The 27,622-nt window shown below is 39.5% G+C and overlaps 1 protein-coding gene across 2 annotated transcripts in view; it reads left to right on the top strand.

Moving 5' to 3' along the window:
* LOC121867939 (5'-3' exonuclease PLD3-like) overlaps positions 1-11,881 on the top strand; it is a gene marked incomplete in the record, with an annotated part of 228,254 nt that extends 216,373 nt beyond the window's left edge. For both annotated transcript variants that reach the window (XM_042368087.1, XM_042368086.1), the window contains 1 exon segment: positions 9,362-11,881. In XM_042368087.1, the coding sequence (XP_042224021.1) occupies positions 9,362-9,555 (194 nt within the window).
* Positions 11,882-27,622: the final 15,741 nt, after the last annotated feature.

The raw sequence follows: 27,622 nt of genomic DNA, 5'->3' as shown, positions 1-27,622 counted from the left end.
GCACATCATTGTCATCCTAAAATCACATCTAATTCATATTCACTTTACAACATTCAAGCCACAGCAACTTAGAACCCCCAAAAAACTTGGAAACATTGAGAAAGGAACCAACTACTACTCCAAGGTTTCTGGGCCAAAATAATATTTGAGTATGTGGTTACTGTCTCTCAAATTGTATGTATTCCTTGGCATTAAGATCCTCAGGGTGGGCACCAAGATGAATGTTAAGTCCTGTTGAAGCGGACTAAGGTACTGCTAGACTAAGTGTGAAGCAGGGTTTGAAGGTCCTACTATTTACGTCCAGGCGTGTAGCAGACCTTCAACGAATCTCATAACTGAAACTTAAAAGAACAATAGAAGTCGGGAAAAGGGATAAATTATTTATCAGAACTGTATGGTGTTGACGGTGATCTGAAACTATCTGGGAAAGAAATATCGTGTACTCGTCGGTATGAATTGTACTCAACCTCACGTGACGCCTGACAGGTGCAATGATCAGTCTGGTCTGTGTTAAAATCGTGCGCTGTGCAGAGAGGATACCTCGTGATTTTTATGAGTTGATGCACTTGATCGTTCATTTTTGCAGGGCGCGTCGTACCCTTACCTCAAGATGCTCTTCGTTGATAATTAAAAATCTGAGCATTTAAGCACTGGCAAGCCAAGACTTTTGACCTTAGTGTATGAATTCCAGGATTATGTAATATTTAAGAATGGGGACAATATGGCTAAGTATTGGGGAACCATAAGAAACAAAAATGTAAATTGGTTAGGCTGTAGGCCTGTGTGAAGCGGCGGAAAACTGTGTAGTCTTTCCCGTTCTGCCGTCCGCACAGGTCAGTCCCTAGCAGGCTACTCGCCCACAATTAAGACGATGCGTAACGGTGACTACGGTTTAAGCACGCGGATATACGGTGTGATACGGGGATGTGTTAAGGGATTGGGATAACCGTCAGGCATTATTCCTTAGTCTTTCCGTTCTGCCGTCGCTTACAGGTGCCGTGGTTGGGGCATCGGCACTTGCGCCCGTTGTATGCCAGCCACACCAGGTGAAATTGCCACTATATGATCCACATAGAACCAGTGAATTTCTGTACCCTCATGAATAGTGCAACTAAGGAGATAGCGAAAACTGCGGTGCGTCATGGAACGACTAACAGGCGTAGAAATGAGTCAGCCCTCTGCGATCTTCCCACCAAAGGGCGGTGTACGAACCAGGGCCGTGGTGTGAGCCTAAAAATCACAAAAGTCTACTTGCGGAAGGTGTGGGTGTAACAGGTGTGTTGATGGTGCTACTATATGATAACCGACAGTGCACAAGCCACCAATGGAACAGTCTGTTAATATTCCAGGGATATTATAGAAGAACGACCGAATGCAGCGTTACCGAGTTGTTGTGCAATAAGTGGGTGGATGACCGCAATGTAGGAGTCTGGGGCGGTTGGTAACCAAGAAATTCCTGTATTTCCAAGCTGAGGAAAGGCCCAATTAATAATATTTTTTACTAAGTGTGTTTATAGAAATAATCAATGAAGACATGTTATGGTTTTGCCAATAACTACCCTTATCGATCTGATCAATTGACCTAACCCCAATGCCTGAATTCACTAACATTCCATGCTGTTCAGGGGTCTGGTGGCGGCAACCGCTCTTAAAGTTAAGACAGAATTCAAAGATTGTCTCCTTAGTTTGGTATTTGTAGTCACAGCATCCAGTGGTGTGGCTATATGGCGGTGGTTTTTATCATTATGATCGATCAGAAATTGAAGTTTGAATAGAAATATAGACAAATGTCCCAATTACAATGATGGATAATCTGATTTTTGAGTGATGCTGGGTGAATATTGATTTGAGTAGAAATATGAAAGAATTTTTTGGTAATATAATGCTACAGAATGTATTATTGATATTGTGTTTTAATGGTTTTTTCTCAGTGTTAATATGTATTCAACTTCTTTAGAAGTTTATTGGATTAACTTTGACGTGGGGTAAAGAGTCACTGTTCTGAAAGTCTCTCAAATTGGTTCCACTAATTATGTAGGACTTTCTGATCTCAGTTGATGTGAGGTTATATTTTTTGATTGCCATGTTGAAGGAACTGCATGGTGTTGTATTCTGGTGATAATTAGGGTTGTAGTGGTACAGGAAATAGTTAGTAATTCGTGGTTTAAATGTTCATCTTGGGCCGAGGCCTTTTAGGTCAGAGTCAGTAGAAGTACCATAGTTAGGGGACATTGGCAGAGATTGGAAGAAGGAGTTTTTGCTGATCAACATGAACATCTCAGCGATCTAAAAGATACCAGACTGAGTTGAGGACTAAAACAGAACTCCAGGAACTAAACAAAGAACTCCAGCATGCACATGTATTAAGTTACTACTATTGATTACTTGTCTATTGCGTCTGAGTTGACACAGGTATTAGAAGCTACCTATATCAAAATGGCTTAATTTAGTGCGAAGGTGGGCTTGACCCAAAGATATATCTTGGCTATTACCAACGGAAGAGTTTTTAAGACCACAAACTTTCCATATATCGTGAGAAAAATCACGTCACAAACCCGTAATAGTGGAAGATAACATATTTGGATATGATGATTTTGGTGTCACAAAAAATCAGTTCAGTTGGGTGGGTCATAAACAAGTTTATTGGACATATGTATATGTCAGTTTGGTCAAAGACAAGTAAAATTCTTGGGACATATTGTTTCAGAGAAAGTCATTGAGCCGGACCCAGAGAATGTAAAAGCAGTAACAGAATGTAAACCACCCACTAATGTCAAACAAGTCCGACAATTTTTAGGGATGTGCGGGTTTTATCGTAAGCATGTTTCAAATTTTGCTAAGATTACATATCCTATCTCAGAACTCACTAAGAAACAAGCTGCCTTTGCATGGACAGATGAATGCCAGATAGCTTTTGAAACATTAAAGCGGACATTAGCTTCCTTTCCAGTACTGGTAAAAGCAGACATGGATATACCATTTGAGCTACATAGTGATGCTAGTAATTTTTGTGTAGGGGCATCACTGAATCAATTACGGGATGATGGTACTTTGCGTCCTGTTGGGTATTTCTCTCGGAAGCTAAAGTCTGCGGAAACACGGTATTCCACCACTGACCAGGAAGCATTAGGAATAGTGTTAGCCTGTAGATTTTTCCATCATTTTCTGTGGGGTTCCCAATTCACCATCAAGACTGATCACCAGCTGTTAACGTCTGTTTTTAACAAGAAAACTGAAAGTCAAAGAATGAATAGATGGATGTTGGAAATGAGGGATTACATCTATAAGTTAGAGTACAAGCCTGGTTAGACAAATCTAGTTGCGGACGCATTGAGTAGGCCGGTAGGGGCCCTAAGGAAAGTAGCCAGGAGTAGGACAGCAGGTCAGTTCCCTCAGCTAGACGGGTTAACGCATGGGCAGTTAGGGATAGAACAAAGAAAAGAAGAGAGATGGGAAGCATTGGCTAGTTATTTAGAAGGAGGACAGGTACCCAAACATAAATATCCCAAGACAACTATTGACAAATTTGAAGTAGTGGATGGGGTATTGTATTTAGTGAAGGAACAAATTAATAAAGCATTGATGTACTGCCTTGTAGTACCTGATAATTTGCGTAGAGCAGCATTAGAGTGGGCACATAACAGAGAGACATCAGGTCACTTAGGACAATGGAAGACCATAGCCAGAGTAGAGGGCCTTTTCTATTGGCCCAATTATCGCAGAGACTGTGTGAAATTTGTAGAATCATGTGAAGTGTGTCAAAGATTCAATGGGACAAAAGGGTTGGAACAGCAATGGCAGGGGATGTCAGAAGTAACTAAACCTTTGGAGAGAATATCTGTAGACTTGACAGACTTACATAATAGTGTGAATGGATATCGCTATGTGTTGACCGTCATAGATCACTATTCTAGGTTTGTCAATTTCTATCCTTTGAGAACAAAATCCACTCAGGAAGTGACAAGAGAATTTGGTAAATTCATTAATGTTTTTGGTAGTCCTGGAGTAGACATTGCAGATAATGGAAGTGAATTTACAGCAACACAGTTTAGAGAATTATGTAAAGTAACTGGCATTAAGAACTATTTTACATTGCCTTACCACCCTAGAGGTAATAGTGTCACAGAGAGAATGCACAGGACCTTTTAAACAACACTTGCAATCATGTGTGAAGATAATCCGCTTCAGTGGCCAAAATTTCTAAGTCCCCTGCTGTCGGCTCTGAACACGTCTGTTCATGCCACAACTGGGGTACCGCCTCATTTTTTTTTCGAGGCATGTACAGAGACAAGTCAGAATTGACTTACCTATAATAGAGAATGAGAGTAGTCAAGAGTTGAAAGAAGCCCATAGGTTGATAAAAGAGACGTCTTCCAGAATGTCACGAGAGACAAGAGAGAGAGCAAATAGATCAAGAACGAATCAGACTATGCAGTTAGGAGAAACAGTATGGATAAGGAATGAATTGCCCAGCCCTGGGACTAGTAGGAAGTTGAATACCAAGTGGAAGGGTCCGTACACTATAACAGAAATTATACGAGATGGTGCCGCGTATGAGTTGACTAACCCCTTTGATGAAAGTGAGGTGATAAAGAGAGTGGCTGAGAAAGTAAAGAGATATGTAAGTTGAGACATGTTTGTTCAGCTGAATGAGCTCCTACTTCCACCTTATGATTCTTCCTCGGACTCAGGTTCAGACGAAACAGATGAGGAAAGTGATGACGGAAATGTGGAAGGTCAGCCTGCGAGCAGATTCCCTGTGAGGCAGAGGAGACCAGTAGTTAGAATGGATTTGTAGGACACATAGTTCCAGAATGTTGCTTCAATTGAATATTCTTGGCTACACAGTTGGTAGAGTTGACTTGTTGAATTATAAAATTTTTGGTGTGGGAGACAGTTGCTCAGGTGGTTTGTTGGATTATTTTCTTTTGGGTGTTGACTTCGTCAGTTATAATGAAGTCACCCCGACATTTTAAATACCAGTTCTTACCTGTTGTTACATATGTTGTCAAAGCTGGAGAAATCTCAGTTTTATGTGTTGTCAGAACTTTTGGGTTGTTGACTCATTCCGGGTAATGCAGTCACCTCGACAGTTTAAATACCAGTTCTTACGAACTGAAGTCCGGAAATCCAGTTGTTGCATATGTTGTCGAAGGGAGAAATCTCAGGTTTTTATGTGTGTTGTCGGAAGTTTCTTTTGGGTTGTTGACTCACTCCGGGTAATGGAGTCACCTCGACCTTAAAATACCAGTTCTTCTGAACTGTGAGATAGAAAATCCAGGTTTGGTGTTATGAACCCCATTGTGTCATTATAGAACCACGGTTTTGTATTGAAAAGGTGAATTATTATTCAAACGGAGTAGTAATCTGAGGAAGTGTCTGATGTAACTCATAGACAAGAATTTAAATTCCTTAGTACCTGTATATGTAATTTCATGCAGAGAACATTTGTTGTAGATCTAATGTCAAAGAGTTTCTGTTCATGTGTTAGTACCAAAAATATGTTGAGGTAACACTCTGATGAACTGTTAGGGACATGTTCCTCATACTGTATTTTACTGAAATAACGGAATTGATAAGTTGTTGCATGTATCGGTAACGGAGACCCGAGTATGAAAAGTTCAAGTCTCCTTATAATTTTCTTTTTAATGATATATTGTGTACCGAAGTAGTAGGATTGTAAACTGTTGTCTGATGTACATGGCAGCGGAGACGCTCGTGGGAAACGTTTAAGTCTCCTTATGTTTTGTTTTATGTATTAAGGTACTGTAATCACAAACTGTTAGGATGTTGTCGAATATATGTACACTACAGCATTAGTGCTTTTGCATATTATTCCACATAATATGAATCTTTGGGAGGGGAAGGCTATGTACTGCACACATCATTGTCTTTCCTAAAAAAGCCCTTTAATTCATATTACGCTGCATAACATTCAAATCCACCGCGCTTGTAGAATCTCAGAGAACGGGAAACATTGATAAAGGATAACTCACCTACTCAATGTTACTGAATCATGTGTTGTATTGTACCCAGGTACAGTTATATAATGTTAATTGTATGTATTCATAGCATTAAGGAGAACTCAGGGTATCCATAAGATGATTGGGAAAGTCCAGTTGAGCCGGACTAGTGTACTGGAGGACTAAGTGTGGATCATGGTTTGAAGGTCATACTATTTATGTCTGTGAACGTGTAGTAAACATAACTTCCACAAATATCATATGAAAATACATGAGAACAATGATCTGGAAAAAGGATAAATGTATCAGAACTATGTGAGGTGTTGGAAGTGACCCAGAAACTATACTTGAAAGGAAATATCTTGTATGCATCGGTGTGAACTTAATACACCTCGTCTCCTCGGGTGACGTATACCGACGACATGTACAGTGATCAGAGAATCTTATGTCTGTGTTCAAGTAGTGCAATGTGTGAGGGGGGATCACTAATTACCGTTTTAAGTGAAGTGGATACCCACGTTATGAACATTCGGCTTTTGTTTCAAGGCAGCGTCCCTTGTACCCGGCCTACAGGTGCGAGTTGTTGATATAGCCCACTTAATTTCCCCAAGAACTGTCAAGCCCGAACCGTATTCTAGTATGTAAGTTAGGATTAAAATATGGATTTATAAGACACCAGGTTACAATATACGGGAAAGTGTTCATGTGGGAACCATAAGAAATCAAAGGGAAAATTAAAGATTGGAAACTGTAGGCCTACGCGGTGAGAAGCGGCACTGCACTGCCCTCAGTATCCTTTGTTCTCCCATCAACTCAGGTCAGTGTCCTCCATCGGGCTACATCCCGCCCTAGACTTTGCCTGATGTATAAAGTGAAGTAGTAATGTGTTACAGGGGGTAATAACCGCCCATCAGGCATTATTTCTAAGTATCCTTCGTTCTCCCATCAACTCAGGTCCCACGCGGTTGGAGCACCTTGCTGGGCGTCGGCCATTATCACTGTGAGCGTCCCACCATGTGAGGTGACTACCAGCTATGCTATTCCACTGTAAACCTGTGGATTCCCAGCATACCACTCCAAATGAGTAGGAATAAATAAGGAAATGCTTGAGAAACTCCGCGGTCATTACTTGGAGCGACCTATAATACCAGGCGTAGAAACAGTACTGGTATGTCGCTTGGTGAAACCCTCGTCTCTACCCACCATGGGCGGTGTGTGAACGAGGTGCCTGATATGTGTACCGAGAAATTACAAGAAGTCCCATACTTGCAGGTGTGGAGTATAACAGGTGTGGTGAGCTGGTGTTACAGGGAGGTGAGATGGTGTTACTATGTATGATGACCTAAGGTGCTATATTCTATACAGGTGGAACAGTCTGACGTGTGGAGTGTTATTGTAAGAAGGGTAACCAAAATCATCGTTGTTCTTCTGAGGAAGGCCAACTCATTTGTATTTTACCGGAATGCAGTATGTTTTATAAGGAATAAATTAGTTAAGACATGTTATGGCTTCACCCTTCTTTCCCCTTATCTATCTGGTTAATGAAAAATCTAACCCAATGCCTAGTCCACTCTGCCCGCTACCTAACGAGCTACATACTTCCCAGAGGGGGTCTGGTGGCAGCAACCTTTAAAATTAAGACTATAGTTAAGTTATTCCCCTTAGAATTAGTGACCCCAGAATCTGGCAGTATCCCCCCCCCCCTTCCTCACTCAAGCATGGTTATCTGTGATATTGAGATGAATTCCATATAATAATGATCCTTAATAAATTCTCTTTGAGTTGTTTCCAATATGATATCGCTAAATGACAAGCCCAAATTAATGTAAAAATAAGTATTTTACTGTATATGAGGAGTTCTGGTATTAATAAGCTCAAATTATTACAGTTTTTATCCCTAAAGGTCTCCTCGACCATCAGTCTCTATGTACAGAACTAAACAAAGAATTTGTTTAAAATACTCTGTAACATTCAATACCATAATATCCTGACCACTGGGGCTAGTTCTACAGACTTTTCCCCGTGAAAAAGCCATTATTTTGAGCAACATTACTATACTCATTTTGTACTCAAATGTTCTAAGTTAAAGGACTAAAAAAATTATCTTGTGCAAACTATGTGATATTTATACACAAATTAATTGCTATCTTGCAAGGATTCCAGCACTGCAAGTTATATTCTCCTAAATCAAGTCTGTGCCATTTTATAAGGGAAACTTTTAAGCCTAAAACAACCTTCATCCCGTTAATCATTATCACCCACCGCCATATGCCTCACCTGCTGGCTGGGAGGAGGAAGGATAGGGAGATGGGATGTTGACAGCCAGGAGAGGAGATTAATGCGTACGTAGTTGTCAGGGTCTCAAGGATTACAAAACACAGGGAGTTTAAGTTTTTCACTTATAAAATGTCACTCACTTGACTTAGCAGAATGTAACTTGCATTGCTGGAATTCTTGCAGGAAAGTGATTAATTTGAGTATAAACCTCCCATAGTTTGCACTAGACATAAAAAAAATAATTAACTTAGTATATATTTGAGTACAGGTTGTGATTATTTATGTGGTTGCTCAGCAGTTGTGGCTGCAGATGCAAAGCTTCGTGACATCACTAGTGTATAATGCGTCTCTATATGCCCTGGTTTATTCACTGATCAGTTGTTTAAGTCCAAAAGTAGCCAAATCGAGCCTTCATGTATCAATTTATTTTAAAATAGAAATTATAAAGTAAAATGTTATAAGACAATGGTTTATTAATGCTGTGAATGTGTGTGCTTTGTCTTGTCATGTCACCTCACCTATTGCCTTGTCACCTAACCACCTGACTAGTCACCTCACCCTTCGCCTTGTTAACCCAGCTCAGAATTACATTGATTTATTACTGTATTATTTTACTTTTTTAGTATTGTATGTACATTTAAAGAAATATTTATATTTGCTCAGTATTTATAAATGGACTCAGAGCAGAAAATCCAGCATTACCTAAGCAGTTGGTCTTTCCACCCACGCACCAACCATGTGTGGATGCGGCTAAGCGTGATGCAATCTTTCATAACGCTGGGAACCTTTGTCCCCAGGCCTGGAGCAGAAAGGTTTGGAGTGATTTTTTTGCAATTTCTCAAATTTTCCAGTAATTGTGCATTATTTCAAAATCGATATTTTCTCCCAGACCCAGAAATAATAATTTGCACAGATTTTCCAGATTTCTTTTAATTTTCAGAAAATGCTCCAGATTTTCAACCTCAGTATTTGTTCCCAAACCCAGAATTTAGGGAATTTTCTGGAAAAATTCTGAGCAAATTTCAATTCCAGCTATTGGAGAGTTGGTTTGAAGGATTCCAGCTAACGGAGATATTACTACAGATTTCATGCCTCATTCATTTAATTTTTCTTCTGTCTAGGTACATCTAACTGGAGTGGAGACTACTTTATCAACACAGGTGGCATTGGACTGGTTGTCAATGAAACAGATTCATCTGCAGCAAATACTGAAACTGCTGCCGAAGACATCTCTGTCCGTCAACAACTCCAGGCATTGTTTGAACGAGATTGGACGTCTGAACATGCTAGACCCTTAGATGACTTCTTCCCATAATGATGATGTTTGAGTATTTTATTCAATAATTTAATTTCTTTTGTACGGGATACATGATTTCCTTGAGAATACTCTCTTCTCTATTGTAAGTTAAAATTAAAGGATGTTTAAGATACATTTTCTTTATGTGAATATTTAGTGGTATCATTAATATTTTTTACTTATAATTGCATTGTGTCTAGAACTTCTGTTAAAATGACATCAATACCTCAAATTATGACATTTAGGAAGTATTATTAATAAAATAAAGTTGATGTTTGTTTCTTATGATAACGAGCCACTCTTTCTGATAGCTACTGTACAAGGTAGACCAGACAAGCTGTGCCTTCAAATGATATTCTGTAAACACATCCCTTTGCATAATCAAAATCTGAAATAGCAGTGGATTGGCTGCATAGTTATGAATATTTTGAATGCTCTTGTAGCGAAAGATTCTCTTCGGTTCTAGTGTTTGTCTATGAAACATTCTTGACAGTACAGTACAGTACAGTACTGTACTGCTTCCCTTAGGTTTTAGTGTTCGTCTGTGAAGCATCCTTGACACTTTTGTTGATAAGTAACCCCAGAAGAACCCATTAAGCTTATGAATGAATACTTTATCTCCCACCCCTACATAAATAATGCCTAACTGTCCTTGTGTGTTTGTGTGTGCATGCATGCATGCACTGACATGCACATGAGTCTGATCAGGTATCTTGTGGATGAAATAACTCTGCATTTTTTGGTGAGGTATGGCCTCTTTTATCTTAATGGCAGTGGCGGTTCCAAGACCTTGGTCAGCTTGTGTGGTGATTTTCACCATGAATTGAAATTAAGTAAAATGGATCCCTAACCTGCCTGAACTCAAATAGTTATCTTCCCAGTAACCATCAGATATTTAGCTGACCTATGAATGCTGAACTGTGTAATGCCCTTCTGAGGTGTGAATAGACTTCTATTAAGTCACTCCTTGCCTGCCTGTAGTACATGCAAGGTGACTGTAAGTGTTCTAATATCTCTGTGTAACAGAGGTGCTGTAGTACAGGCATCAGTCTGGTGACTCTCCTTTGGACATTTTCAATCAACTGACAGTCTCTAACATATCTCGGGGACCAGAAGGGATGACGGTACTCCAAGCAGAGGGGCACCTCACTTTTGAAGAGTATTATGCCCTTTTTATCAGACTTAGTTTACCTTGATTTACCTTCTTCTCATAATGGCCCCAAGAATTTCATTTTGTTGTCAATATACACATCCAGGTCCTTTTCACATTTCTTAGTTAATGGGGTTTCCTTATCATGTTGGAAAATGTTATACACCTCCTTACTATTGGTACGATCTATAGTTCATTTTATATTAATATCCAAAATAAGCACCACCCTTCATTTTAGTTTCAGCTTGGGATGGCTTTGTAATAGCCCCTGTCCTATAGGCAGAAATATTTATATGAATGGGTTAATTACGTTTGATTTTTATACTCTATCACTCTCTGTAACTTTCCACTAGCTATGAGGTAGCATGTTCAAAGCACGTGATAAGGTGTGCCCACAGGAAGTCATGTCACTTAGTGCTGAGCCAAGGCATTAAGTAGCCGACTCTTTGGCCACCTCTTGCGGCAGTAGTTCATTATTACTCACTAGAGGAAGACGTTATTGAGAACCATCATGGATGGTTCCATCTTCCCTCGAGGGAGGACGTATATTTCCGTTCTTCCCTCGATGGGTCACTACTCATTCTCACTCAACTATCGTATCAACAGGACATACTTAGCAGAGCTATTTAATATAGCCTCCGTTCTCATTTTAAATCTCATATTAACATCTTAATAGCTGCATTGAGATAATTTAGTGATTAACCTACGGTAATACACAGTGGAACAGTATAGAAACCTTTTACTACTACAAAGAAGAAGAATTGTTATATCCGTGGCAGCGAATCTACGGACCCATATACAAAGAAACCGTTATACTACTGTTACATCTGTTACAATGATCAAAGAAATCGGTAACGGATAACAGCATTCCAGTTTATATATACATTCTACATAACAAGTCATAAGTGTTTTACGAAACCAGAAAAACAAAAAAGAGTGACGTGTTATATTCTTCCAAAGTGTATTATAATATCCCGTAGTGAGATGTTACATGTTGAGTGATTTTTATTTTGTCATCCAAAGAGAAGTACAAGTTAATTTTTCTCAATAACCATTAATGAGCTATTGATATTTGCTGAATTATGGCAACACTCCTGTGAGCTGAAGTGAACATTAGTTTCTGCAAATGATTCGTTCACTGCCCAGGGTGTGACAGGACATGACTACAGTTGTTGTGACTGCTCATCAATCAACATCCTGTCAACAAAATTCTTTCGTATGCCGTGAGTAACCCCCAGTTACCAGCACCCCTTTAATGATGACACATCTCTGACCACAAGAGATGGTCTCAGCATTCTGAGGTATGGTGTGGTGGATGCACTAGTGTACCCAGTGAACCCCAGAGTCCTTGAGTTCACTGACAGGGAGCAGCAGTTTGATGTGCTCAGGATTTTCGTGGACATTGACCTAGTCATCGATCTTAGCATCAGCTGTGTCTCCTGTGAATGACACACGCAAGTCTGCGGTATTGTGGCAACAATTTCACATTTTCAAGAATTTCTAGAAAGGATTCTTCAATCAAGCCTACAAGGAATAGGTAGTTTTTAGGTATATATATATATATATATATATATATATATATATATATATATATATATATATATATATATATATATATATATATATATATATATATATATATATATATATATATATATATATATATATTCAATGACATAACTTCACACAGATAGACATTGTGTAGATTATATAAATTTTTATAAGTGCCCTATGTACTTATTTTAATATATACTGAGTTACAAGTAATATAATTTGAAGTATCTATTTTTCACCTGTTCAGTTATTGATACTTTAATTGTTTTAATTATAATTTATATCAATTTACTGTAAATGGATGGACAAGGTTATTATTTTTTGGGGGTTTGTATCTGAAAAATTTTTCAAACCTTAGACATAAAAAATGTGGACATTTTTTTTTCTTACCCAGGAAGGATAATAATGTTAATAATTTTCAAAACTACAAATATGATAGTTTTATAATAATATTAATAATGTTATTAATTTTAATGATGTGTAAGACACATCTTTTCAAAACTACAAATATGATAGTTTTATATTAATTTTAATGATGTCATAGACACATCTTTTCAAACTACAAATGTGACAGTTATACAGTAATATTTTTGTCTTTTAAGTCAGAATCATCCAATTTTGCCATTGTACATAATATACTCTCCATAAGGCATTGCAGACTAGGGCTTGAGTAGCTGTTCAACCACAGGTGTTAGCTTCCCCAGTTTAGTGTTTACACACATATGCATGTAACATGGTTAGGTTTATGTATAGGGGTTTTTCTGCGAGTTTAGTTTATTCCTCGAGGAGCTTGGATGGTGTGACCGAGTGATGTAATGGCCCCTGTCTTATAGGCAGAAGTATTTATATGAATGGGTTAATTACATTTGATTTATACCTGTATACTCTATCACCCTCTGTAACTTTCCACTAGCTATGAGGTAGCATGTTCAGAGCACGTGATAAGGTGTGCCCACGGGGAGTCGTGTCACTTAGTGCTGAGCTAAGGCATTAAGTAGTCGGCTCTGGCCACCTCTTGCGGCAGTAGTTTGATATCCTTGACGAGAGGAAGGCGTTATTGAGAGCCATCGTGGATGGTTCCATCTTCCCTCGAGGGAAGACGTATATTATCGTTCTCCCTCGACGGGTATTACAAGCATTGTCACTCAACACCTCACACCAACTGGACGTATTTAGAGGAGCTATTTAATATAGCCTCTGTCCTCATTTTAACACTCATAGCTACAGTGATTAAGTTATGGTGATATACACTTGGAACTGTATATGAAATAGTTTCTCAATAAATACAGAACAGACAATTGTGTTTTGCTACTAAAACCCTATATACTTTTACATGTTCCAGCCCCATTAACCCAGAAAGAATCAACGGTTAAAGGGCCAGGTCAGCTTGGAGCCAGACGCCTTTGATCTCATGGATTTTTAATCCAAATGATCACTCACTTGTCCTTCAACAGTCAAGTCGATTGGAGGGCGAGTGATGCAGCTCCTAACAAGTCTCTCACTCTCTCCACACACAGCACTGGGCTAGACTAACAGTAATAGAAGTACAGGCATTTCCCGGGTTACGGAAGGTATGTGTCCTTGAAAATTTTTACGTAATGTGAAATTCCGTAACGCGAAACCAATTTTCCCATTGACTTCCCTTATGTAATTGGAGATGCGTTCCCAAGGAAATCTTTTCAGCAATAACACATAATACAAGCACATCATCATCATCTGCTTCATCTGCTACAGCCCTTGCTCTTGGGGCAAAAAACTTGTCTAAAGTTGTTTGGTGTTGACGGCGCATTATGTCGTTGTATAGCTCTCTGTAGCAGTTGAGGCTATTCTCTTGCAACTCTGAGGTTACGTTCACGATCGGTATCGTTAGTAGCAAAGATTTGCAAAGCTTCCTCTATAAGTGCAAACCCTTTGGCCAAATGCTCTGTTGTCAACTCAAGTGTGATGGGTGGAACCTCTATATCCTCTTCTCCTGCAGCTTGCTCCTGTTCCAACAGCATCAGATATTCATTACAGATCTTCTCTTTGGGACTCTAATAACTCAACCACATCATCTTGTATGATTTCTTCAAAGCTTACATTATTTCCAAGTGTCACAATATCTTGGTGAACTTTATTAATGGTTTCTGCTTGGGGAAAACCTTGAAAGTCGTGGATACACTCTGGCCATATATTCTTCCACATACCATTCATAGTTGATGGTTTCATTTCATCCCACGACTTGCCTATGTTTTCCACGGCGTTCATGATGTTGAAATTTTTCCAGAAGTCCCTTCCTGTTGGTTTATCCTCCCCTTAATTGCTGCTATGGCCTGTTTAAATGTTCTTCTTAGGTAATAGGCCATAAAGTTTGTAATCACACCTTGAGACATTGGCTGGAGCAAGGCAGTTGTGTTCTTGGGCATACATTCCACTCGCACATTATCAGAAAGATCATTCAGGTTAATTGGGTGGCTTGGTGCATTATCTAAGAGGAGCAAAGCTTTGATGGATATATTTTGCCAGTTACTGTAACTTTCAACATCAGGGGAAAATAGTTAGTGAACCAGTCTTGAAAAAGGCTCATGGTCATCCAAGCTTTCTTGTTTGAATCACTGGTAGCTTAGGCTTGGTGTAGCCCTTGAAAGCCCTTGGATTTTCAGAGTGATAAACGAGTAGGGACTTTAATTTCATATCACCAGCAACATTTCCTCCCAAAATAAGAGTTAGACAATCTTTTGAATCTTTAAAACCTGGTGCTGACTTTTCTTCTTTGGAAATGAATATCCTAGCAGGCATGTGCTTCCAAAAAAATCCGGTTTCATCCACATTGTACACTTGTTCTGGTGTGTAGCCGCCTTCAGCAACAATTTTCTTCAGTTCTTCCGGATATTTACGTACAGCTTCTGTATCAGCACTGGCAGCTTCACCGACCATCTCAATGTTACGCAACTGAAGGCGATTCTTAAACATTTCAAACCATCCTTTACTGGCCTGAAAAGGTTTTGCATCAGAACTTGCACCTTGTTCTTTCTGCAAATCCACATACAAACTTTTTGCTTTATCCTGAGTGATCATCGTGCTTAAGGGCTCATTCTGTTTTGTTTGGTCTTCAATCCACAAATTCAAGAGTCTCTTCATATTAAGCATCACATCACTTATATGAAAATACAACATACAGGCAGTTAAAGGAGTAGCCAATTGGGCACTTGACCTAATTTTGTCTTTATTATCACATATTGTACACACTGTAGACGTAGCAAGGCATAATGCTTTTGCAATATGGCTAAGTTTCCTCCTGCATCAAACCTCCATAAAACATCAAGGTTAATGTCCAATGTAATTCCTTTATGGGATCTTTTAGCACCACTGCTTTCACTTGAACTTGATGGCCTCTTTCCACTCATCTTGAACAAGGGTACACAGTAACACAGTCCTGAATAGTACATAAGTACAGTAAGATCTCATATTTCGCGAGATTTCATTTCGCATTTTTTAATTTCACAAGTACTACCTAATGTAACCAAGTCCTTTATTGGGTGTAAAATATCGTGAGTTTTGCGAGATCCAGCAAGCGTGTTTTGTCAACGCGAATTGGTTGTAACGCATTTGACGAATAGGAGAACGCTTTTTGTAAAACGCGAACTTTTGCATACCAATCTTGGCTATTGCGTGATTCCATCCTCAATGTTTTGATTCCATCCTCAACGTTTTAAGCTTGGCGCGGGGTTATGCAATGTTTACAGTTCACGTTCGACATCACATGTTCAATTGATTCGTGTCTTTTGTTTGTGAAGTGTTTTTTGAGAGGCACTCTGTAAATTTTGTTCTTTTTTTTTGCAAATTTAGCTGTTACCCATAAATACTGTATGAAAAGAATAAATGAAAAGAATGTTTCACAGTGAGGACTAATAACGATTTACACCAGCGCTCTGTTTACATCACGTGATCAGTTGAATCGTGCGGTTTCTGTTGATTGCTCTGTGATTTTTGCTGCTTTCTCCAATTTTTTGTGTTAGCAATGAATATGGAATGACAAGGTAAGAAGAAGGTTTCCAAGAAGCGTTCTGGTGATCGAATTGCCGGTGGTGAACGTAAAAGAAAAGATTTACAAGAACACAACTATCTTTTTGTAGCCCGCGCCATCCTAGCGACCGCCTGGGCTGCTATTGTGTGCTATTTTTGGGTGGTGCTACCACCTGTTGAGTCAAAATAATGGCCTCTGCCTCTACTGGGGGTCCTACTGGTGCTGGTGGGTGTGGGATAGACCCACTTAAGCGGCCAAATAAGGAAAAGGAGAAGCGAGACTATCATAAGGGAGTTAAGTTTGCCAAATACTCCATGCAGGATAAGCAGCGTGTGATTAAGTTACTTGAGGAAGGCCTAAAAACTAGTTAGATAAGAAAGATTACTGGTTTTCCAGAAAGCACAATCAGGTCAATAAAGGCAGAATTTGTATCATTTGGAGGTTATAAATAGGAAAATCAGAAGTTGATGTAGAGTTGCCAGTCTATATTGTTATTTTTCCCATTAGTTTATGTATTTGCATTTGGCGAATTTGAATTTGGCACAATTTTTCCAGTCTATATTACTCGCGTAATACAATCTCTTACTGTATGTAAGTGTCGCGAGACCAAGCGCACAAGACTGCACAAGATAGGGTGCGTTCAAGCAGAGCGGGGTGGCATGGGTACGTGGCGTCCCCACTGTACAGTATTGTAGCAACAACCAAGAAATTCACACGAAATAAATTTTACAATTTCTTTGATTTTTTTCTAATACAGTAATTTAAAAAAAAAAACTAAAAAATCTACCCAATTTTCATAAGGGCGAATTTTTTGTCCATATCCCATATATATGGGTCATAATTTACAAAATCCGTAAGAGAGAATTTCTGTAACCAGAGTTTCCGTAACTCCCACACTTCCACCTGCTACAGTCAGCGCTGTCAATCCCAATCTCCAAGAGTTGTAAACCATGAGAGTATAAACCATGACCAAAGCATTCATTCCTCCAGTTTATAGGGTGTTTAACTCAGATATGGGCTTTCAAATATGTATAATATAGTTCCTTTACATTACTGTTATTAAGTACCGTATAAGACGCTTTTTTTTTTTAATGTACCACAAATTACCCTGTGTCTAATGCGCCCGTATTACGGATGGGAGACCGAGCGCCTTAGGCGGAGGTGCCTAGCTAGGGAGTCTGGGACAAGCAATAGTCCAGTAAGCACAAAAATTGTGTTACTAATAATATTACTACTAATAAAATACTGAAAAACAGGCCAAATTATCACAATCTATTATCACAAACTTACGGCAAATTTCCCGAAGACGTAAATAATGGCTTACATTGGCTTAACAGCAGAGGGAAACTCACATCATCTCACTCTACCTTCTTCCCCAGCATACGTAACCCACACCTGATACATGTCTTACATTATTTAACGACTGTGTTACCTTTAAGAAACATATGTTTATTATTTAAATGAAAAATGCCCCTAGCAAGATTAAAGAAATGTTAACAGAAAATCCAGCCTCCAGTCAGCCATTTGCAATGAGTCAATGATGCCAAAACAATAGCGATGGTGCTACACCCTGGTGGCAGATCACAGCAACCCAAAGCATCACAGCCAAAAATACGAGTTTCACATCCTGTCGGTAATTCTCTTGACCAAAATATAAACAAGCCACACAGCTGCTCTGATCGGAGGTAGAGTTGGGTTAGTATAATGTTACTATACTGGATATGATGTCCTACTTGATTCCAGTATATATTGTATTTACATGCACAAAACCTTATGTTTTCCCTTACAAAGCCATTTTAAGATCACTTTCAATAATTGCATGATGAAATGTACTAAAAAAACATTTCCACAAAATATCCTTGTAAAATAGGGGTGCATCTTATGTGGTGGTGCGTCCTATATGCGGGAAAATACGGTATATGTCCTGAATGTGGTAGATTCACTTACCAAATGTCAATGTTTCCTGTTGTTAATCCTCATCTCTGAGAGTTGTGAAACACAGGAGTATGAATCCACATCTTAATCATTGTATCATGTCATGAAGTGGGGGACCGGGGTCCGGTGTGTGAGGAGGGTGATGGACTGGGGGGGTGGTAGGAGTGGTAGATGGCAACAGGGATGGGAGAGGGGCAAGGTAAAATGTTTCCAGCTACAACCCAGTATTTATTACGCAAACTATTAATACGTGATAAAGAGAGTAATGTCGTATCGGAAATTAGTAAGTCTGTGCCTATGTTACTGGTGTGGTTAATTATAAATTCATATATTACTGACCAAATGTTGTGTGGCAATAAATAAGCCAAAATATTACTACACTCCTTCTCCTGCCTTCCCCCCTTACATTCACTGCCATCAGTCGTGCTCTGTTCCAACAATCTTTCACTCCCCCCACAGAAACGTGAGGAATTGTCACCAGCCCGAGGGGCATACACACATACACATATGTATGTAATGTATATAATATGTATTGTATAAGGATTAGAGAACAAAATATGGCAATGAAGGGAAGCCAAAAGCACATACTGTAGTTATGACTGAACTGTTGATCCCTTATGAGGGCCTGAACTGCCACCATTTATGAGGGCCACTACTGCCACCATTTATGAGGGTCTGGGCTTCCACCATTTATGAGGGCCTCTGTGTGCCAGTAACAATTCCTTTTACTCTTATACTTATTACCGTTGGTAGCGTGACGAGAGGAGGCTCGTGGGTAGATGTAATGATAGTATCAAGCAATAGGGAAGAAATAACGGTAAATACTGTAGGTAAATAATAGACACAATTATACAAATACAAAATTTATTTAAACATGAATATGAAATTAGGAGAAAGAATTTATTTGTACCAACAGACGAAATCTAATACTCGGCCCTCAGGCTCAACATACTCACACCATTACTGGGTGGACATAATAACACTTCCAACCCTACTGGGTGGACATACTCAATAACACAACTATTATAGTCACTTAGCACCATAAAGACCAGGGCAACTGCCACTACAACACTCAGTCGTCAGGGGTGATACTCAAGCAACAGCCATGGGGTCCAGCCACCATGGAGTACTTTCCGACGAACTCTGAAGATCCCCGTGGATTAATTCCACCACACAAATAGCCCTACTGAGTTAGACACTCATCCACCAATGATGGGGGCTGGTAGTGGTGTGTGGCTTGGTGATCCGGGGTCACCTCGCAGGCAGAGCGTTAGGGCCAGACGAGCCAGCTATGGGGGCTATAGGTAGTCTGAAGTGTCTGACGGCCGGGTCTCACGATGGTAACTGATCCTACTGGACCTCGGACATCTCCCCAGACATTGTGGATACAACATCCACGCTACAGACACGGCCTAGGCTGCGTTAGGGACCTGTATGGATGAAGGGACGGGCACTCACTAACTGTGACAACAACATCACGTTTCAGGGGAAGTTAAGGACGTAAATATGGCTTCACTCAGAGCATATCAACTACGTTATTGTAACACTTGCACAATCAACTATTAATTGGGTCAAATCACTTAAAGAAGGGCGAATTACAACACAGAGTGGAATGGCATACCTGTATGGATGAAGGGACGGGCACTCACTAACGGTAGAAATGCCCGCGGCGTACTCACTCAAAATAGGCCAGGGAGTCCACCTACTCCTATTCCGATGAATTAATTTACGGTACACTCTGACGTTGAAACTGAGACTATGAACTCATTTTCATTCTCTACTATTATCTTCACTAACAATGCTCTGACTCAGCTATCAAAAGCAAACTTAAATTGATTACAAAGGGTTGGATGGCAACAGGTCCCAGCATACAGCGTCTGCTACTGAATCCGTGGATTATATTCCAAGTTCCCATAAGACAAAGACGGGGGAAACAGAGAAAACGGGGGACGTTTCCACTGGGGGACTCAAGGGTTTTGTGGACGTTTGAGCGTAATATGAATCCTTAAGGTTTTCAGGTTAGCCGTCATCACGATCATTACACCCTGACCAGTGCTGATTGCCAGACAGGCCACCCATGACAGATGTAGTGCACAAAATTGTGCACTGGGAAAGCTTTTATGGCCAGTTAATACTATGGAGGGTAAATTTTATGAATTGTAAAATTCACTGAAAAAAGTTTGCTGTTAAAAACTGTATATGTATAGGTATAGGATAGAGTGCAAATGAAAGAAACATCTATGCCTGGCAGTGGTTAACCATACCAGGTAGAGCAGTGAGATTAGATCTACAGTAAGTGGATTCCTTTCCCTCTTGGTTTAGTCGCTTAAGACGTTGCTCTCAGAAGCTTCCTCTGAATGACTATACAAACAAGTTTCGTTGAAGTTATTCTCATATGAATCGGTGCTTATTAGCTTTCTCACCAAATCTCAGCAAATATAGTGCTGTCATTTGAAAGTCGTTTACCAGGAAAATTAATTATGAGAGACATTACATGGGTAATTAATGCATAGCTTCCTTCCTAACTATACATACCACTGATTGCATAGGTTGCCCTCAGCCTGTTTGAATGAATTAGGAATATTGAAATTTTTTGCCTATATGGCAACTTATATTCGCAGCATTTATTTTGCACCATGCAGTAACCTTTGAGGATGATGGAGAATAAGTAAACATGGACTCCAGCCATGGCCGGCTACTGGCTAACCTATACACCATTGTAGACTGTCATGTCTATTAGTCAATTGCTTTTTAAATATATGACCACCATATTACACCCCGTAGCATAATCTTTGTGGAATTTGACAATTCTATGAATTAAGCACATCTTTTAATTTCCTTGTCATACTTGGTTATACAGCCAATGTCATGGATATTCATTAAACAAATATCAGTACAGGTTGTACCTCTCTAGTCCGGCATTCTGTGGTCCGGAACGATTTTAGTTTGTCCAATAGGTAGATAGGCAGCTTTTTTTTTTGTATACTTATCTGAATTATTATTATTATTAGAGGAGTATTAAATTTTTGCCCCCTCAGGCCCCAATGTGGGTCAGTGACCTATGCCCGTATGGGCTAATCCCCGTAAAAAAAACAAACAACAAAGCCGTGGGAAATTAAGGTTTGTTTACATCCGGCAGTTCGGCTGCTCTCTCTCTCCCTGCTTGTCTATACAGAGTACAACATTTAACCCTTCAATATATACAGTATGAGCAGTAAATAAGTGTTGCTTTCATACTCTTATGTAGAGTAATGACGATATGTTTTCACATGTGCGCACTTACATACGCGCAGTCTCACTTTTTTTACCATTATTTGTTAGCTACTTATATTGTTCCATTTATTAACATTAAATAACATTACAGGTACTTCAAACAACCATATTAATTTTTTTACATTAATTTTACTACAGCTACAATCAGGGTCTTATTTTCTTCAGTTTTATATGTAGAACCAATCAGTCACTGGTTTTGTAAGCTTTAACAAAAACAATGCCGGCAGCCGTCTCTTCTCCTCGTGTGTTTTAATATTCTACGTATTATTAATAAATTGTATTGTTAATTTTCCACACAAAAACATTAATTCAATAAAAACAAATTCAGAAACATTAATTAAAATATATATGAACAGTAAATAAGTGTTGCTTTCATATTCTTATGTAAAGTAATGACGATATGTTTTCACGTGTGCGCACTTACATACGCTATCTCTCTTTTTTTTCTTTACCATTATCGTTAGCTACTTCTATTGTTCCATTTATTAACATTAAATAACATTACTTAAAACAACCATATTAATTTTACTACAGCTTCAACCAAGGTCTTATTTTCTTCAGTTTTATATGTAGAACCAGTCAGTCACTGGTTTTGTAATCAACGAAAACAATGCTGTCTCATTTCCTCGTGTTTTAATATTCTACGTATTATTAATGAATTGTATTGCTCATTTTGCACACACAAACATTAATTCAATCAAAAAGACTTTCAGTAATAAACAGTAATGAATCTTTTGTACATAAGAGAAATGACTCTGTTTACACGATTGTGCACGTCGTCTGAACGTTGGTGGGACGTTCAAACACGTCGAAATTCGAGTTTCCGCCATCAAAATTTTTAAATGTTTTTTTGTGTGTTCAAATAAAAAATGTCGAATTAAAAACTCACGAAATTTGATAAGCTACTGTAGGACATTTAACCCTTCAATATGTCTTCAAAAAGACCATGAAGCAGAGAAAGTGATGCTAGTGCTTCAAAGCCAAGTGACTATCCATCCAGGAAAAGGGTGAATTTCCATGGTCCGGAAATTTCCATGGTCCGGCACCGGTTGTAGTATCTTGCGTTATTTAATGGGAGAATGACAAGTCACATGGTCGGTCTGGATGGGGCGTTTATTCTCTGTTGTTGGTTACAACATGCCTAACACATTTCGTGTTTACACAAGCCTAAACACTTTCTGACTTTGGTAAGAAGTAACATAATATATAATGTATTTTTAATCAATAAAGGCAGCATATAAACATACATATATATAACACTATTTCTCCCTTTCAAAAGAGAGCATGGCTGCTACAAATCCTAAATAAACAAAACTTACAGAATTACATATGGCAGGGAAGAAGAGAATAGAACACAACAAATATAACTTCCTAACTAAACAGTTTTGAAAGGCCTGTTCACAATTCAGATAATTAGAGGTCTAATTTAATTACAGGTCTCCTACTCTGTTTGATCTTCTAGGACTATGCCCTCCATCAAGTTTTACAGGGGTTTCACTTGCACTCTGCGCATTATCAGTGACAGACATATCATCACTACAGTCAGTTGACACAGTGAGTGGATGCTGGGAAACATCATCTTTGACATCATGATGATGATCATCATCTGAAACTGTGTCAAGTTTATCATCATGTCCTGGTGCTACATTCATCTCGTCATGTGCCTGAATGATGTGATCCACATGAACATATCTCAAAGAGTTACCACATTTCACTAAATATGTCCCAGATCCACATACCTTGTCAATGACGCCAGTTATCCACTTTGCATGTACAGTACCATAACCTTTAGCCATATTCCTAACTCTCATGAAGTTTTTAAACTCTGATGATTGGAATGGAGGACCATTGTCAGAAACTACCTCTTCTGGTATTCCATGTTCGGCAAATATTAATCTTAATTCATCAATGGTGCTACCAGCATTAGTACTGTACATGTGCTTAACATCAGTCTGCTTTGAATGACTATCAATTAATACAAGAAATTTGTCTGTTCCCTTATCACAGAAGTCAATGTGTACTCTTTGGAAGGGACGGGTAGGCCATTTCCATGTTTTCAAAGGTGTGCTGGGTGGCATACTCCTAACATTCTGACAAACAGAGCACTCACGTACCATCATTTCTATTTCACCATCCAGTTTAGGCCACCACACAAAACTTCTGGCCAGTGCTTTCATAACACATATACCTGGGTGTTCAAAATGCAGTTCATTCAAAATTTGCCCTCTAAAACACTGTGGAATTAACACTCTCATACCCCACAACACACATCCCTGTTCTACTGATAATTGACATCTCCTTAAATGATACGGTTGAAAGTCTAAGGATGGACAAATCTCTGGCCATCCATTTAGTGTATATTCCAGGACTCTTCCTAATACAACATCTTTCCTAGTTTCATGAGCAATCATTCCAGAGGTGACTGGAAAATCTTCTGCTATCATGGTTACAGCATAAACCTGAGGCTCTACTCCATCATTTGATCCACTACATGGTCCCCAGTGAATGGAAAGTGGCTTATGTGAGTCCTATCTTCAAGAAGGGCGATAGGCACTCCACGAACAACTATAGACCGGTGAGCCTGACCAGCATAATATGTAAAGTACTTGAGAGTATTATCAGAGATGCAGCGATGGAACATCTACTACGAAACAACCTTGTAAAAGATTGCCAGCACGGTTTTATGCCGGGGCGCTCTTGTTTGACACAATTCCTCAAGGTATTGGATATTTGGACCCATATTCTAGAACGGGGTGGTAATATCGACAATATTTACCTAGATTTTGCCAAGGCTTTCGACAGTGTACCCCACGAAAGGCTGAAAATCAAACTGGAAGGGTACGGAATTCGGGGAAATGTCCTAGCGTGGATAGAAGACTTTCTACATGACCGCAAGCAATGTGTGGTGATTAATGGCACGAAATCGTCATCTGTACCTGTAACAAGTGGGGTACCGCAGGGTAGTGTATTGGGCCCGCTGTTGTTTGTTTGTTTCATAAATGATATGCCTGACGTTGTACACTCCTCCATACAAATGTTTGCCGATGACGCCAAGTTATTTCGGGAAATTAAGAACCAAGCGGACTGTGAAGAGCTGCAGAAGGACCTCTGTGGGCTCCAGGAATGGTCGAAGGAATGGCTGCTGAGATTCAATATCACGAAGTGTAAGAGGATGCACCTGGGGCATACCAACGGTAAGGAGGCGTACCATATGTCCCAACGGGATGAAGAAAATGTACTAGTTGAGACTGTGTGTGAGAAGGACCTAGGTGTGTATGTTGACAATGAGCTGAAGTTCTCGGGCCATTGTGAGAAGAAGGTAAATCAGGCAAATAAATTATTGGGTCTTATAAGAAGGTCGTTCAGATATCTAGACGGTCCGTCCCTCGTGACGATCTTCAGGAGTGAAGTGCTTCCCCATCTGGAGTACTGTCACCCCATCTGGTCCCCGAGATATGCTAGGGACTGTCAGTTGGTTGAAAATGTTCAAAGGAGGGCCACCAAACTGGTGCCTGCACTTCGGCATCTCAGCTACCCTGAGAGATTGGAGCGCCTGAACTTGCCTAGCTTATACTACAGACGGGCAAGGGGGGACCTAGTTGAGGTTTATAAGCATCTCAGGGGGCACTACTCAGTTGAGTGTCCTTACTTGGAGCTGGCGGACGCTCGCCCCACAAGGGGTCACAGCTCAAGATTGAAGAAGCCGCAAGTCCAGAAAACCGTGAGGGCAAACTTTTTCGGAGTGAGGGTTGTAAACTCTTGGAACAATCTACCAGAGAGTGTTGTGACGGCACCGAGTGTGAGCTCTTTCAAGAGAAGACTTGACCAACACTGGAGCGGGTTCAGGTACATTCAGGAGCCGGTGCATGCCCAGTATTTGCCAACAGTGCGTGACAGAGACGTGACCGATCGCCCGGGCGGCTAGCGAGCCGACCTTTTGGTGAAGAATATAAAGGAAAAGAGATGTGACCGATCGCCCAAGCGGCTAACAAGCCGATCAGTGGCGAAGAGGATAAAAGTAAAAGTAAAAAAAAAAGACAAAGCATCTGCATTGGAATGATCATCTGAACGTCTGTACTGTATCTCATAGTCATATACTGACAATATCAAAGCTCATCTCTGCATTCTTGCTGCAGCAAGTGTAGGAACAGGTGATTTAGGACCCAAAATTGCCAAGAAAGGCTTGTGATCAGTTATTAAAAAAAATTCCTCCCATATAGATACTGGTGAAATTTCTTTACTCTAAATATGATAGACAAAGCCTCTTTCTCTATTTGTGCATAATTTTTCTCGCTTTGGGTAAGAGTTCTCTTGGCATATGCAATGGGTCTTTCTTCACCGTTATCCATAATGTGACTTATAACAGCACCTAATCCATAGCCCGATGCATCACAAGCAAGCTTTAGTGTTCTACTGGTGTCATAGTGGACCAAAACATCAGTACTAGACAAAGCAGCTTTACAATCTTCAAATGACTTCTGAGTTGCACTGTTCCGTTTCCATGGTATCCCTTTCTTTAATAGTTCATGCAGAGGGGCTAAAACTGATGAAAGTCCACTCAAGAACCTTGAATGATACTGTATCATACCTAGGAAAGCTTTCAATTCACTGACATTTTTTGGAGCAGGTAAATTTACTATGGCTCCTACTTTATCTTTTACAGGTCTCAGCCCTTCTGCATTCACTTTGTCGCCAAGATAAGTTACTTCTTTAGCTAGGAATGAACATTTGCTCTTGTTGAGCCTGACATTGTGTGCCAACAATCTTTCAAATACTGTGTCTAGGGTTTTCACATGATTTTGGATGTCACTGTCAACAATAAGGACATCATCCTGAAAACATAACACATTGGGAAGACCCACAAGAATTTTGTCTATGATGCACTGAAATAACTTTGGTGCACTTTTAACTCCATAAGGCAACCTTTTGAACTTATTCAATCCTTTATGAGTGTTGATGGTAAGGTACTGTTGACTTTCGGCATCAACAGAGACCTGAGCATATGCTTGGGACAAGTCTAACTTCGTGAAAATGGTACCACCTGTTAGTGCAGTAAACAAATCTTGAGATGTGGGTAAGGGATATTGCTCATCCTCAACAGCTTGATTAATGGTAACTTTATAATCACCACATAGTCTAACAGATTCATCAGCTTTAGGTACAATTACTATTGGAGCAGCCCAATTGCTCTTGGCGGTTTTCACAATAATTTCCTCACTCACAAGTCTGTCTAATTCCTTCTCAACCTCACCTTTCAATGCATAAGGAACAGGTCTGGACTTAGCATATATGGGTGTAACATCTTTGTCAATGGTGATATGAGCTTCATAACCCTTTATACCGTCCTGTCCATTTACAAATAAAATCTTGTATTTTTCAAGCAATTTCTCAAGACCTGGAATACTGTTACACATTCTAACACTAAATATTTCCTTCCAGTCCATCTCAAGTTCACACAACCAGTTCTTACCTAACAAAGTTGGTCTATTCACATAACTAGCTATAATTAATGGCAACTTTAAATTCTGATTTTTTTACTTTACCTCACACTCTAATTTACCTTCTGTGTTCAAAATCTCTCCAGTGTAAGTTCTCAACTTGACACCTGAGTCTTCTAAAGGCACATGCGCAAATAGTTTCTCATACATATCTTTACTCATTATGGAGAAATCAGCTGCAGTATCCATTTCCATGGTTACAGGTGTGTCATTAATACACAAGTCCACATTATACCTATGTTTAACTTTCTCTTCATGACTGGTGTAAATAGTAAACACATGGGCACTCTCATCATTATCAGATCCAAAATTACTAACACTCTCATGAACACTGTTTTTCATTTCCTTCTCTCCACCTTCAACGGCATATACTCTACCTTTATCACTTCTACAGGCAGGAGCAATATGTCCAATACGTTGACAATTGTAACATTTTGAATTCTTGAACTTACACTGAAAGCTTTCATGTTTCCCTCGGCATCTCTTACATTTTAAATCAGCATGTGTTCCTTGTTTTGTCGTATACTTATTCCTTTTAGCTACAGTTACTTTACACACTGAGCCACTACTGCTAACTGTTTCACTCCCAGCATTGGGAACAAATTCTCTGGTGTTTTTCTCGGCCAATTCCATGCTTGTAGCTATTTGACATGCACTTTCAAAAGTTAA

Source organism: Homarus americanus, unplaced genomic scaffold (assembly GCF_018991925.1).
Source record: "Homarus americanus isolate GMGI-L3 unplaced genomic scaffold, GMGI_Hamer_2.0 scaffold37032, whole genome shotgun sequence".
NCBI classification, from domain to species: Eukaryota; Metazoa; Arthropoda; class Malacostraca; order Decapoda; family Nephropidae; genus Homarus; species Homarus americanus.
This window is presented reverse-complemented; position numbering and strand designations above follow the sequence as displayed.